This window comes from Protopterus annectens, chromosome 13.part0 (genome assembly GCF_019279795.1).
Source record: "Protopterus annectens isolate FY-2018-M chromosome 13.part0, PAN1.0, whole genome shotgun sequence".
Classification (NCBI taxonomy): domain Eukaryota; kingdom Metazoa; phylum Chordata; order Ceratodontiformes; family Protopteridae; genus Protopterus; species Protopterus annectens.
This window is the reverse complement of record NC_056747.1, coordinates 1,162,551,464-1,162,567,775: the sequence shown is the minus strand read 5'-3', so window position 1 is coordinate 1,162,567,775 and position 16,312 is coordinate 1,162,551,464. Positions and strand designations below refer to the sequence as shown.

The 16,312-nt window shown below is 40.2% G+C and overlaps 1 protein-coding gene across 6 annotated transcripts in view; it reads left to right on the top strand.

The window, feature by feature from the left end:
* Positions 1 to 16,312, top strand: part of HDAC5 (histone deacetylase 5) — a 2,571,411-nt gene that overhangs the window by 1,536,544 nt on the left and 1,018,555 nt on the right. For all 6 annotated transcript variants that reach the window (XM_044055165.1, XM_044055164.1, XM_044055163.1 and 3 more), the window contains one exon: positions 14,475 to 14,605. In XM_044055165.1, coding sequence (XP_043911100.1) covers positions 14,475 to 14,605 — 131 coding nt within the window. The remainder of the gene's footprint in view (positions 1 to 14,474; positions 14,606 to 16,312) is intronic.

Genomic DNA, 16,312 nt, shown 5'->3' with positions numbered 1-16,312 from the left:
CTTATCAGTACTTCCCTGTATTTCTACTGCCAGTGTTTCTTTCCACATAACACTGGGTATAACTTGCTCCTTCTTACCCATGCATTTACACCTTTGCAACCTAAATTCCTTCTGGAGTCTTAACTTTCTACGCTCTTGCATTTTTTTTAATTCTAGCTGACTTTCTAGCGCCTCCCCCATTTTCAAATTGTCATACAATTTTTCTTTCCCTTGCTTTTCCTTCCAGCCAGATTCTTGCTTGATTAAAGACATTGCAAGCTTTAATTTTTTCTAAATCTTGTCTTTAAATACCATCCTCATTCCAATATGGTCTTTCCCCAACTTACCTAAATAGCCCATTTAATTCCCCTGAAATAGTACTTATGAACCAACCTTATCAGTACCCCTCCATATAGTATCCCCCTTTCACTTGGTGTTGTACTGTCTTGAGCCTTATGTTCTAAAAATCATTTTAACATTCTGACTTTCCACACACGTTCCAGCAGACAGTATCTAGTAATCTAACTCAGTTTTATTGTTAATTTGTCATAGGTTTTCCCACCATAACCCACTATCCTCAAATCCCTACAAGTCATTAAGTCTGCATTTAGTCGTACATACTTTTTCTTACCTGGTTGTGCCTTTAGTTTGCAGATGTAATCAACTGCGCAAAAACAATGCATTCCCCACTTAATGTAATTTTGTAGTATTTCAAAAGCTTCCTTTCTAGCCATTACATTTACTGTAGCTACTGTAATAGTACTACATTTAAATGACGCTCGTGAAGTCCCTGATTCAAATCTTGTCCTTTGTCTTGCAGTTGGCGTAGAGGATTAAGGCTACAAGCTGTTAACAAGTTCTTTCCTGTAGTTCAGTGTTTGAGTCTTTCAGCATCCGTACGCCTCCTGAGCAAGTTACTAAGCCAGACAATGCTCTGGGGCAATTGGGAAATTAGTCTAGGCTTCTGGACAGCATATGAACCCGCAATCAGCTTGCAGTATCCTTTCCTACTCCCAATTCCTTCACTTTTTTTTTTAATTTTGCACCTAAAGCCACATTCTTAGACCTTCTTCAAACCAAACCCAAATAAAAAATATGCCATGTTCCATTTTTTGTAAGCTTTCTCTTTCCCTTCTGGAAAAGAAATGGAAATGACTTATCATGCAGAGATATCTTGTCACATTCCTGCTCTTTCACCCAGTCTTAATAAATAGTTGACATTCAAAGGCATATACACCTTCCTTGTAATTCCCTGTTTTCCTTCCTTTTGTCTGCATGCTCCCTAGTTGTCAGTTTACAGTTACTCAATTCATCTCACCAAATTCTTCCTCCTCATGTTTTGTCTCCTTTCTTATGTTTTCCCTGTATTTGTATATTCAGAACTTTGTAACACATCAAACAGATTATCTAATTTTTGCAATACCTATTTCTTTCATTTTCTCCTGTATTGCAACAAATTATACCACATGTTTGCTCTTCATTACTAATAACTTTATTTTGTTTTTAATATTCATCCTTAATTTCATTCTTGTTTTCATATGGTATTTTTATGCGCTGCCTAAGCAAAATTGTTACACCTAGTAAATTTTAGTTCACACTTCTATGAAAAATGTCCTCCTTACTTTTACTAGTTATAGAAATATCAAAGTAGTACTACGTTGTTCATGCTGCTGTTCATGATGTTCAACATCTTGTAGGTTACTCTCTGTAAAGCATTACTCTCATTTGGCCCCCTAATAACAGTCAAACTGTTCAAATGATTTTCATTATTATACAAATCCACTTAAAGTTCCCGATCCCCAGTTTATGAAAGCATTTTATCTATAATTATGTAGCATTATTCAAAAATAGATTCAAACGCACTTCATATGTCAGTTCGATAAGCATTCTATTTTAAAAAGTTGCAGTATTTCAAAGAAAAGTCCTTCTGTGGACTTGCATTTCTCATGCTGTTTAGCTTTTGCAAAGTTCATATACCATAGCAGTCTCAAATGAATCGATAGACCTCGATGCCTTGCCAGAGATGGTCTTCATTCTGTTACCCCTGGGATTTTGGCTACTGGCAAAGGCTCTTGCCGCCCCCATAGTGCCTTTTTTAGGCAAAGTCACAAAGACAAACCTCCCAGTGTAAAAATGTCATCAGAAAACAACTTCAATGTTATGCTGCTAAACACTAGGAGTCTTAGCGTGAAACTGCACTCACTGGAAGCAGCCCTCACCTTGGAAGACATAGACATTTATACAGTCACAGAGACCTGGTTCAAGGCTGTGGAGAGCACCCCAGCCATACCAGATTACACCTCCTTCCACATTTTCAGACCACAAACTGTAGGCATGAAAACTAAAGGAGGCAGTGTGTCAATATTCATTAAAGATAAATACACCTCCAGATTGCTTAAACAGTATGATTCCCTGGAGATGCTTCAGGTGCAATTAACTGTTGGTAGGACAGTCATTGCCAGCTACAGGACTCCCTCCATGAATTACGACACCCACTCTGCTTGTTTAGATTTACTTGAGTCTATCAAGATACATCCGAACACCATGGTTTTGGGCAACTTTAACTACCCAAACATTGACTGGGTAAATTACTTGTGCTCAAACTCACTTGCCCAAAGGCTCCTTGATTTCATTAACTCCAGTGCCCTGGACCAGCTGGTTGACACCCCTAGAAGGGGCACCAACATCCTGGATCTGGTGCTTACCAATATGGAGGACCACTGTAGCACCCCTACTGTGAGGTCTTCCCTGGTGAGATCTGACCATAAATCAGTCTCATTCGAAGTAACTGTCCCACCTGACCTTCCCCCCAGAGCAGTAACTTGACAAAAAAAAAATTCTCCAAAGCAGATTGTAACCTCTTATGGGATGATATAAATAGCTTCACTGCACCTCCCCCCTTAGATGGAACTGGCGGCTATGCCAAGTTCTACACCAGTGATTTATACAAACACCTATATAACTGCATTGGCTCGGACGTACTGGATAGGACCAAAACAAGCTCTTCAAGGAAGAGCAAACCTGCCTGGTGGACAGCTGCCATTAACAGGCTTTACAATAAGAGGAAGAAATTGCTGTCTAAGAGTAAGATTGAGCAGGGCTTAAACTGGAAACACCCCCTCCTCAGCTTAAACAAGCAAAAAAAACTTCTTGTGAAATCCTCCAAAGCAAATTAGCTTTCTCAACTAAGGACTATCATAAGGCATTCTTTAGTTACATCCATAACCTAAAAGGAAAGGCCCAGATTTGTGCCAAACTGGTAGTTAATGATACCACATATACTGAGCCTGTGGACATAGCTAACCTGTTAGCTGACAGGTTCTGTGAAAACTTCACTCCCCTGTCCCTGCCACATGTACCCCATGACATCCCTACCACCTGTTCTCTATCTTGTATCTCTAAAGAGCAGGTCATAAATGCCCTCTCTAAGGCCAAAAACACAGCATCTTTGGGACCTGATAGCATCCCAGACTGCATCCTACATGGGCTCCAACAAGAAGCAGCAGCACCATTGGGTACTCTTTTCAGTCATAGTCTAAGCACAGGCTTTGTCCCAGCTGAATGGAAAATGGTCACAGTTATCTCCTTGCACAAAGATGGTGCTTCCACTGACCCTGGGAACTATAGGCCTATTAGCTGGACTTGCTTTATCTGCAAGGCCATGGAGCAAATCATCATGGACCTTATCAACAAAGATGTACATAATCTCAAAACACTTGACCCTACTCAGTTTGGATTTGTCAAAGGAAGATCATGCCTGTTAAACCTGGTGGACTTCTTCGAGACGGTCACCAAGAGTCACCCTGGAAGAGGGGAAATCTGTGAATACAGCCTATCTAGACTTAGCCAAGGCTTTTGACACTATACACCACTCAGGCATCATTGACAAACTCACTGAGCTAGGTATCAACCCTTATATCACTAGGTAGGTTGCCATCTGGCTCACGGATAGAACCCATACAGTCAAAATAGGGGAATCCACCTCCAACAGCAGACCCATAACCAGTGGTGTTCCACAGGGATTAGTCCTGTAACCTCTACTGTTCAGAATCTATTTCTCTGAACTGCAAGCAAATCTAAAGGTCTGTGGCTGACAAAGTTTGCTGACTACTTCAAACTGTGAGCGGTCATAGAATCTCCAAATGATGTCAACATCCTACAAGAGGGTCATACGTAAACAAATGATTGGAGCCAAAATCACGGCCTTAAACTCAGTGCAGAAAAATGTATGATCATCCCTTTCAGTAAGGGCAGTGTTCCTGCTAACTATCACATCAACAGCAGCACCCTAAGTACGCACTCAGTGGTGAGAGGCCTGAGCACAAAGGTTGACAGCAACCTTACATTTGATCACCATGTAACAACAGTGGTAAGAAAGGCAGTCTATATTGCTCGTCTCATAAGTAAGGGCATTGCCTGCAAAAAAAAAAAAAAAAAAAAAAAAGAAGTTATAACCTCCTTGTACTCTTCCCACATCAGTCCAATAATTGAGTACAACACCTGCAACAGTTGGAGAGACCACACAGGTTCCTCACAAGGAAAATTCGAGGTCTTCAACATCTTTCCTATGTGGATCAGCTGAAATCATTGTCACTTTACTCTGTTTCATACAGACTACTCAGAGCTGATCTTTACATTGCATATAGGGCAATCTCTGGCCCTTCTTTTTTGGAAATGCTATATATCTGCAAGTCAAATGGCACACGGGTTACTCTCTCTAAAGACCTTAACGTGGTATGTGACATTAATCGAACCTGCTGGAGGGGCAGATTTGTTTCCAAGAGGTTACCACACCTTTGGAACAGACTCCCACTTCATGTCAAACAGAGCACGTCATTGGCCTTCTTCAAACACAATCTGGACGATTGGATGGGTAACTGTAAATTCAACCTGGGAGTTTCACCTGTGTCTCTCTTGGACAGGGGTAATAGGTGCTGATCGTGGAAACAAGGGTAACTTGGCTAGGCTTGTGAAAGTCCTAGGGCCATTAGCCTAGTAACTTCCTATGAAATATTGCATGACTCGTTTGGTATGTAACTCAATTTTGTAGTTTGCTGAACACAAAAGCCCACCTGTACAATCAATTTTTCACACAGGTAGTACCTGTTTGCAGAAAATACTGCAGTCTAGTATAACAAAGCTGAATAATGTTTCTTCTTTCATGCAACAGAACACATTCTCCTTCAACCACAGCAGAAAAATTATGTTGTGCTGTTGTCCTCCATTCAGTGTATGAATTTTCCTGTCTGTGTGAAGAGCATCTGATAGCACTGCCAATCTCCACATTTGTTTTTTTTTTTCCCCTTCAAGCAAGTTTTCAGCCTTTTTATTCTCTTTCTTTGATCATCATCTAATGCTGTTTCTCAGGTCTCTATCACGTCTGTTAACATCAGCTCAGAAATTGAGGCTTGTAAGTCAAGCATTGACATTAAGTTTTTTTAATGTCTCTTTTGTAAGCCTTCCACAGTCAAAAATGATCTTTTCATCCTGCAAGCTTATAGAGCAAAAGCTTTCAGTAAACGTTTTGTCTTCACTTACTTGTAAGTTGGAGCTGGGCTCTGCTACTCCCCCCCCCCAGATCCTTGGAATCACTCATAACTATATAAGAAGCACCTGTGTAGTGCCATCTGCAGAGCAGGGGAATTCACTGGTGTCCTGGCCAAATTTCTGCTTTTCATTATGAATGTTACCACAAGTGTCCCCTGAAATTAGGCCACATCTAGTGGGTCTAACCTTTTGAATAAAAGTAGGTAAGTAACTAAATGTCTTGTTAGTTGTACAATTTTTCTGATTTCAGTGCTGGACTGCATTGTTCTAGATTTGCAGACTACTGATATAAAAGATGAATTAAATTCAAGAGAATATTATTGGCAGGTATTGTTATTAAATGCATTAGAATCATCCAGGGTTAAATGATTGCATAAATTTTAAAGCAGTTCTTAAGAAATGTAAGTCGAGACATCAATAACTGATATTTAATTGATATTTTACTGATATTTTATTGATTTACCAATATCAGTGGTGTAACAGGTAGTACACACACCTTTGGTGCATGCATAAACAAGGCTATGGGTTGTACTGACAATCCAAATGATTGGATTACAGAAATTACAGCATTAGGGGATGCTGTATTCCTGTTGTTTGTCATCCTTGGGATGAGACAGTAAACTGAGGTCTCATATGCTTGAGATGGTGTTAGTTATGGTGTATGTAAAAGATTCCATGACACCTATTAAAAAGAGTAGGGGAAGTTCCTGATGCCCTAGTCAAATTTCCCCTAGTATTATAAATTCCTTTGCGTCTCCCCAGAAAAGAGGCCTGTGGTCCAGTGATGGTGAACCTGTGTCATGCATATCAAAGGTGACACCACGACATTTTGGGTGACACACCAGCGTTCAACAACATCTGAGTTACCAAAGAAATTGCTTTTGCATTTGTTGCTTGTGTGAAGTGTATTGAATTATTTTGTGCCAGGAACCAGTTCAACAACACTGCTGCAGAGGTTCATAGGTTGGTACTAGGCTATCGACCCTAGGGCCTGTACAAGCCTAGCCATAACAATTCCCTGGCTATTTCTTCCCACAATATTTACTTCCCTGGACCCCTGTCAAGCAGGTCAACTGACGTGATCCTCGGGGTGAATTTCCTATCTCCCATCCAATCGTCAAGGTTCCTTTTGAAGAGGGCCAACGAGGTGCTCTGCTTGACATGTATGGGCAGTCTGTTCCAGAGTCTGGGGAGTCTCTGGGTCAGGAACTTATCCCTCCAGCATGTTTTGTTCATTTATGACAAGGTTTAGATCCCTGGAGCGTGTGGCTCTGAGGGATTGGGATTTCTTTAAGTGCAACAGCTCTGAGTTTGATATGGCCTTGTATGTTAAGCAGAGATCGCCTCTGAGTAGACGGTATGCGACAGAGTATAGCTGGAGTTTTTTTAGATGGTCAGCATAGGGCATCTGCTTTAGGCCTGTGACTGTTTTAGTGAGGTATTTCTGCGGTCTCTCCAGTTGTTGCTGATGTCTTGAGAGGTACATACGTTGTATTCTATAATGGGTCTAATGAGGGATGAGTACAGTGGGACAGTGACCTCCTTTTTTCTAGATGAAAAGCCCTTCGTGATGAGGTGTGCCACATAGAAGGATTTCCTGACTGTTGTGGCGATGTGGTTATCGAAGGTGAGACCACTGTCGACTTGTGTCCCTAAGTCTCTTATCACACTTTCGGTGTTTAGTGTACTGCCACCTTTGTGGTAATTCAGGGGTACATGGTTTTCCCAAAGGGGATAACTATACATTTCTTGACATTGAGCTTGAGCCCATGGCTCTGGCACCAAGCATCTGTTTCTGTAAGGACCTTTTGTAGAATATCCACATCATTTGGAGATTCAATAATGGCTCCCAGTTTGCAGTCATCTGCGAACTTTGTTAGCCAGAGTCCCTTAGTATTGGCCTGTACTTCAGAGAAGTAGATGCCAAACAAGAGTGGTCCCAGGACTGAACCCTGAGGTACTCCACTTGTCTGGAGCTAGATTTGGAGTCGGCTACTTTTACAGTGTGGGTTCTGTCAGTAAGCCAGTTGGTAACCCATCGAGTGACGTAGGGATTTATGCCCAGCTTAGTATGTTTATCTATGTTTCCAGAGTGGGGGGGTGGTGTCGAAGGCCTTGGTGAGGTCCAGATAGACTGTGTGGACTGCCTTACCCTCGTCCACAGCTCTGGAGACTGATTCGAAGAAGTCAATCAGGTTCAGGAGACAAGATTGGCCCTTCACAAACCCAAACTGGGTGGGGTCTAGTGTTTGAAGGTTACCAATGTCTTTGTTTATAAGTCCCATGATAATATGTAACATAGCCTTGCAGATCAGGCTCGTCAGACTGATGGGGCAGTAGTTTCCAGGATCCAAGGTGGATCCTCCCTTGTGGAGTGGGATAACTGTAGCTGTGCACCACTCATTGGGCACGAAGCCTGAGGTGAGGCTATGATTAAACATGACACTTAGGTGAGGTGCCAGTTCATTTTGTAGTTCATGTTACAGTTCCATTTAGCAGATACCACTTGAGAGTTCGTCAGTGGACATTGTAGAAGACACAGTGGTTTGGTTGCAGTCTCCATATTCTATGTCCTACCCTATACATATCTCTAGCGTACTGTCCTATTGATTTATAAGTACAAAATCTCTCACTGGGCTGCCCCTTTATTCCTTCTTTTCCCATTGCCACAGATGTTTCTGTTGTGGGATGGAAGGACATTGTCAGATCAAGAGACTTCCTTGCACACTAGTGTTCTGGCAATGAGAGCATTCCTACTGTCATTATAGGTGCTTCAGGACCTCCCTCCGTAGGAGCAGTTGTCATCCGGTCTGACATTATGGCACTGGTGTAGTACACAGATGGAAGAAACATTCAAACCCTTTGGGTCAGGAGGTCTTAGTATTATGAGACTTGGTCATGCCAGTTCATCTGTTTCTCATAGCAGTGCTTATCCCAGAACAGGACAGCATCACTGTGAACAAGCTTAGTCAGTGTTTGATGTCCCACAAGTGTTCCCTCAATCAGTTGACCATGAACATGGTATTTCACCGGCGAGGCAACCTGTGTGCATTCCTAACCAAGTACAGCAACAACTTCTCCCTGGGTACAAACTTCTCATGAATCTTTGGTCCATTTGTGGCCCCCAGCTTACTTATATGCCTTTAACTCATTTTCCCTAATCACAAAATGTTTGCGAAAGCCAGAATGAGCAAGGCCATGGTGTTTTAATAACCTGTTTTCTGATCCTGATCGTACGGTTCCCACTTCTGTGGCTCTTTCTTCTGGAGAATCCTCTTGTCTTTAAATGTTATAAACATCTGGCAGGCCTCACCCTGACTTTCAGTCCATCAAATTGAACCCTTGGTTTATGTAATTCCATTAATGGCCAGGGGCTCAGCTTACCCATCAAGTGGGTTCCAGATCCTTGCAGCAGCCTAAAAACCCTCTGCTACATACATATACAGAGACATATGGGTAACATTTTCCCTTTGAACAACTAAACACCGGACTGGACCTTACTTGGCTCCTGTGCTTGTAGTTCTTCATTTACCAGCAATTATTTTTGATAAAGGATGTTGTTATTTAATTGTAAAGGTTCATCGGGTGACCATTTTTAATTTTCATCAAGGACTAAACTTCACATACTTGAAAGTCTGTAAAGCATTCTTAGTATGTGCTTTCTTATTGAGACCTCCCCCTAAAAAACCCGTACCTCCTTAGCATCTAAATTTAGTATTGGACAAGTTAACTCTGCCACTGTTTTGGACCTGTGGCTGAAGCATAGTTGTTTTAGCCTGGAAAACAATGATTTTGGTAACTATCACTACAGCTGGAAGGATTTCTAAACTGCAACCTCTATCAAAATCCCTTTTATTGTCTTTCATAAAGCCAGGTAATACTTGAATACTAATTTAGCCTTTGTGCCAAAAGTGACAGGAGACTTTAATATCAAGCAGTCTCCCAGTCTACTGCATTCCCCACAGCTTTCTGATAAGGGAGCATATAAACAGCTTTGTCTGTGTTCATAGATGGCTTAGGTTTTATCTACACAGAACAAAAAATAGTGGAAAGGATGACCGACTAAGAGTGTCCCTTGCTTCTCCCAGTTCTTTCCAAAATTGTCTGTCTGTCCATGTAGCTGTGTGAAGGTGCTGCCTTTTGCTATACATATGTTTATTTATGTGTTTGTTTACACTTTGTTCACCAGGTTAGTCCCACTGTTTTCAGGGGAGACCCAAGTTGGTATTCATATTGACTAGAGGAAATTGGGCCATAGCACCAGGGAACTTATTTTTTCAGTGGAAAGGTGACATCCATTTGATATGGTGGAAGTTTGCAGCCTGCAACGTGAGTTGGAGGATGGATGGACATCTGTGGGGATGGAGATCCTTGGCAAGACTGTGACTTTGGAGGGTGTACTTACGGTTTTGCAGAATGATGGGCTTGTTTTACCTGTCTTGCAAAGTTTGGCATAATTGGGGGCCAGGAGATGAATTGGCTCTTTCATGGTTGGATGCTGTGGAGTGCATTGAAAGTACTGGCTTTTGTTCTGTTGGAGGTGCAGGAGGAGAGTAGGCCAAGTTATGGAGCAGTGGAACACTAGCGTAGTGTGACTGGAAGTGTCTGTATGCCTCAGGAAGGACTTATTAGGAGCTGTGCTGTGGTTGAAGCATCAGTGGAAAGAATTGCTAAAAACAAACTGGAAACAAAACAACAGCCGGCAGTAAGAATTTTGTGGGGGGGGAGGAGGACATGGCTGTAGATTGCTCTTTTGAATGGGACAAACCAGTTGCTCTGTTAGGGTTTTCAGCAGCAGATGTCTATTTATTTGGGGAATGAACAGTTTTGTGATGTGACATTTTAGTTACTAAATGCATTTCAAGGGAAAATGAAGTTGAAAAATGTTTATGCATGGATTAAATATTTGTTTAATTATTCTGTTTTTTTTTTTTCAAAAATAGACTGTCGCAGTTTTGCACTGACTTTATGTCTAAAAAATATATTGTGGAAATGTGCTATCTGTTAAAAAAAAAAAAAAAAAAAAAAAACATATGAAAGGGGATTATGGACTGCAGAGTGGAAAGTATGGGTTACATTGAAAAATGTGCTTACTTCTATGCAGCATTTAATTTACCTTGTGTAGTGACTATTGCATGGGTAAGGGGGCATATTGAGTTACGCTGGTCTGGACAGCCACAGTTATGTTGTTTTGCTGATATTGCTCTTTAGTTTTGGATTGACCTAAGTCAATGTGAAAGGGTGGGTCATGTTAAAAAATGGTAGTTTTAGTTGCTATTAATGTAACAGGAGTGGTCATTTTTAGTTTGTGACTTGCCTAATGCTAACATTAATACTGATAAATCTGTTGCTCCTTGCATAGAAGAGGGAAAAGCAGGAGGATGGTGGGGGAGCTTCTGTTCAGCAGAGAAATGTTATTAATCTCAAAGACTATTTCGGTATGCTTTCTCGAAAAGAGTCTGCAAAGGGCAGTGCTGACATTGTTTTCTCTTCATGGTCACACTTCTGCAAAGGGCAAGTAGTCTGCATTTCTAAGTGTGTGCTCTTTTGCACTCCTCTCAACTGTCCCTCTTAATCCCTGCTAAAACTGGCAACTTTTTACACTTAATGACAATAATTAGATTTATAGAATAATTTTACTTCAAAAAAGTATATTAATTCACATTCATTTTTTTTCTGTCAGTGTCTCAAATTAATAGTACTAGTAGTTTAAAACTGTCCATGTCTCTTATTTCTAGATTTATCCCTGATTCTGTTGAGATTTTTCCCTGATGTATTGAGAGCCATGCTTTTTATTTATTTTTATTTATTTTGTTGGAGGGGGTGACACGCAAGCAGTCATGTTAGGCATTTTCTGAGTTTTTGACACGCCAAAGCCAAAAGGTTCGCCATCACTGCTCTAGTCTAATGGGGCTAACCTGGTTAACAAAGGGTAAATAAATAAACAGACTCTTTGGCTTCTTTTCCCTCTCGAGAGTTATAGTTTTGGCCAGCAGCATTAAGGTCTTTGATAATGTTCCTGATACTTGTTTTACGACTTTTCAGTGGCGAGCAGTTGATATTTAGACTGCCATTCACTGAAAGCAGTTTCAGACATTGCCTGAGTGATAACACTGTAATAGATGTATTTAGTGTACTTGTTATGTTTATTCATTCATACTGCAGATTTTTACAAATATAGCAGGATGGAAATGTCTTTTTAACAGTAATATTTATACTGTAAGGGTAGTGCTGTGTTTGGCTGTGTATATGAAAGGTCAGTTGTTGTATATTGATGAGAATGCCCTCTTCCCCCATTGTAAATTGACCTTGGAATGAACTGTAAAGTTTAGGAGACCTGTGAAAATATTCAGTCTTGCAGAAAAGAATGCATTTTATTGATCTGAGGTGGAATTCATCTATACAGTTTATGGTATGGTATCGTCTTGCCATCTTATCCAAGTGCCTAGATAGCGCTAGGTATCTCCGATACCTAGGCCTCTCTGTTAGTTTGAGAAGTTTGTAATTCTGCATTTTTAACACTTCAGTAGTAGATTTAACTAGATTTCCATCTTTGACTCCCTGGCTCGTTTGTATCTTATAGAGAACCGAGAAATTATGTAACTCCACTAGTTGCAGACTCAATATACAAGCATTCCTGTTTCTGTTGACTCAGACTTTCATCTTTTGGGCTGCAAGAGGCTTTTCTCTTCTGATTCCTAGTACATCCAGCTCAACTTCTTAACCTTTAAGTGAAAGGTGACGCTTTTCTGGAAGGTTGCAACACAGTGACAGTGAATGCAGTTGTTTCCCCTAGTTGCCTTTTGCCTATCTAAATGAGAGGCTGAACTAGAGATATGGGTGCTGTTATGGATATGCTTTTTCAAGAACAGGTTTGTACTCACTGAAGTTATTGCACAAGCTGTTTTTCAACTTCCTTCCAAAAGAGATCTCTTTGTACTTCCTTATTCTCATTGAAAGATAATTTCATTGTTGAGTGAGCTTCAGTCTTTCCAAAGCTTTGGTGTTACCATTTGGCTCGAATGAAATCTGCTTACCTGTGTTGATATGTTGAGTGTATCCACTGATGCAAGGGTTGTCACCACTTTGTGTATTTATTTGGTATTCATAATTAGACCCTGTTAATCCAATTACAGCCTTACCATAATGGGATGCAGCTAAAGGGACCTCCTTTCTCCAGCATCTTTCATTGCAAATGTTTAAGAAGTGTACACTGCTTTCTCTGAATGATACATGCTCAGAGTTCACTTGGTGGTTATTGAAACTGAATCATCTTTATAGTATTAATTATAACTGTCTCTCTGCTGCTATTCTTTGCTACGCATCATGAGGCTTCTCTTACAAAATCTGCTTTTATTAACCATTTTTAAAAGATCTGAACACAATATTGTGTCAATGGCTTATCAGGTTGCACACTTGTCATTAATGTCTGGAATGTCAGAAGGTTGTTGGTTCTCTGCCCACTTCAGTTACTTGGATTTTTTAGTACTGAAATTGAGCTGCAGCATTAGGGAGGTGCTTTACTCCTGGGGTGCCGACCTTTGGATGGGATGTTAAAGCCATGGCCTTGGCTATCTAAATTGATAGTAACTTAGGTAGATGTTAAAGATCCCATGATATTTTTTGGAATGAAGAGCAGGGGAAATTTTCCCATCTTTATAAATATCATTTTGGGCCTTCCCTGAATATTGGCCATAAGCCTAGGGACACTGATGTGGCCAAGAAAAAGTCAGTAAATAAGTAAGCAAATAGAAAAAGTAGGAATAGAACCAGAATGTTGTATGACTACATGGTTTGAAAATGTGATGTGTACCTATTTATATATGGCTCTACTTCATATGATCAAAGTTTTACAACTTCTAATGTCATATGGCCGAGACCATATGAACGAAGTTGCAAAACATCAAACACCTGAAATAAAAACAAAAACAAAAAAAAGTTCCTGGACATTTTTGCAGGGGGGCAAGCCCCCTGCACCCCTCACCCCCCTTGCTATTTAAATGTACCAACTCCGAGATTGCACTACAGCGAGAAAAAGGGGGGAAACACAGGCCCCCGCGTAGTTTGGGTATATATTGTCTTCTAAAAAGAGTTGTTCATTGGAGTTGTAAGTATCCATGTATATGGTTTAAAATGTATAAAATAGGTGGGGGGCTGTGCCCCCCCCCACACCCACCTTACTATATATACTAATTCCAAGATCACACTACTGTGGAGAAAAAGAGCATATACCTTTCAGCGAAATGAGTTTCAGTCAAATGAGCTTTCAGTCAAGTGTGCTTAGTCAAATGAGTTTCAGTGAAATGAGCTTTTAGTGAAGTGAAGTAGATCCACACATATATATATATATATATATATATATATATATATAATATATACATATATATATATATATATATATATATATATATATCACTATAATATTTTGAGGAACGCAGAGTCAGTGAAACCTGCTCAGAAAAAAAAATTTAGTTATCTAATGTTTGCGTTGCACAGTATTCCCTTTAGGAAGTATCATATCAAATTTGTGTTTTCCTTGGTACGCTGAGAGGATGCTGAAGAACTTGAGCACAAACTTCCATTGACCAAAAACAGGATCAGTACATTGCAGCTAAAAAAATAGAAATACAATAGGAAAGTTTGAGTTAGCCAGTAAACTGTTTGCGTCATTTGGCTCTAAGTGTGAAAATGAAGCCCTTGTAGCACCTTTGCACACAGGTGAGCAGATGTCATTTTCATTGCAGTGTGATAGACATTGCAGGTTTCATTTGATGGTTGAATACACTTGTCTGCAAGTTATTTGTGTTATTTGCAGCAGTACTATTCAGACATTGCTTTAAGTAACTATTAGGCTGCATCAAGTTTTATTGCTGAAAGTTAGGTTACAGGCTATAAAGTACAATGAAATTAAGACAGGTAACATCTTTTTTTCTGTTTTGTTGCCTTAGGGGAGCACATCATACCTCACTGGACCAGAGTTCTCCTCCACAGGCAGGCACTCCTGGCACACCTCCATCCTACAAAATGCCAGTGCTTGGAACATACGACAGTAAAGATGATTTCCCACTACGTAAAACAGGTAAACAGATCAGATTGTGGAGGTTCTTCTGTTGGAACTTGTAAGTGCAGCTATCCAGCTCATCCAAGTTCCTTGTTTCTTCCTATCTGGTTGAAGCCAAGGTCACACCATTTATGTATGCAGTATTTGTGTGTATTTTTTGAGCCCACATGGGTAGAATCTGATCCCTTTCTGTAGTATTCATGTCCATATGACAGTATATAATTTTAGTTTGTCTGTTTAATTTCTCCAAGTGTTTTGGGTTTCTAATACTATGATGTCAGTAGAGCCAATTCCGAGGTTGAAGTATGGTTAAAGTTCATGAAATTAGTTTTGCTGTAATCTTTGGTGTTAGCCAAAAGTGCTCTTCGCAGTACCTGCAGTGTGTGCAGAATTGACGACTCCTGCAATTCATATGAGTTGCATATGTTGGTAGCATATCTAAATACGACTGCAAATACTTTTTTATGAGACCCATTGCTCCTACTACTGTTGGAACTGTCTGGGTATCCTTCTTCAACATTGGCTTCATTTCTTCCCTGCAAATCGTGGTATTTCATGACTTTGTGTCTCTCTGAATGTAAGACACTGTAATCACTAGGTGTCGCAATTTTCAAGATAAATGCCACTTTTGTCTTCTTTTCCTGGACTACTATATCTGATTTTCTTGCATTTATTTTTGAACTGTAGGAAATGGGTGTTCCCAGGTGATATAAACTTCATCATTCTTTGTAATGCTTTGTGGCTCATGTTTCCAGTGCTTCTCAACTACTTCAGTAAAGTAATGTTTGCATGATACCCAATGCCACAGTCTTGCCACATTTTTATGCCTTTCAGTATACAGGCCCTGTACCGGTAGTGTACCACACCTAGCAACAAGATGTGCAACTGTTTCCAGTTCTGTTCTAAAGAACCTGCATTTGTCTGTTTCTCCCACATGTTCTATGGACTTTGAAAACCAATGTGTATGTAGTCCACTATCCTGGGTTGCCAATATTAACCTTTCATCCTTTGGATTAAATTCACTTCTCTTTAATCATTCTTGTATCAGATCCTGATCGACATGAGGCTGTTCCAGGAGTTTCCTGCATTTGCAACTGTACTTATGCCTTTTTCACATTTCTTGCCATCTCATCTCTGATCCTTCTCCTTATATTCTTTCTTTTTTTTTGTTTTTTGGCACATTCAGTTGCTGTTGCTCGTTCGTCTCTAACACATATAACAAGAAGGCTTGGGGTTTTGGTTAGATGCTTTAATACATAGAAACATATCAGGATGGATCGCAGCAGCATCAAATACAATCAATCATATTGATCTACATCCTCCCTCTTAAAAAGATTGCCCTTTATACAAAACAATGTTCGAGTTAGGCATGCATTACTATGTACATCAGAAACAAAATACAATGTTCATGTCCAAGTTACTTCATACCTGCTACAGGGTTTGGAGATTCGACTATATTTCGTAACATAACAGTTGGGACCATATTTAGCAATGGGGACAGTCTGTGGTGTGCAACTCTTATCAGGAACTTCTAAATTCGTCACAGGAATGGGAATGTCCCCTGGAACTTCCTCTAGAATTGGAACATCAGACAACTCACTCTGAGATAGTCTTTCTCACAGGCTATCTGCTGTGGTATAGGCTCAGATACCAGTCTCAAATGTTTCCGATTCCGCCTAAAGATTGCTCCTTCTGATTCTATAATGTACAATCTCAGCTCTGGAC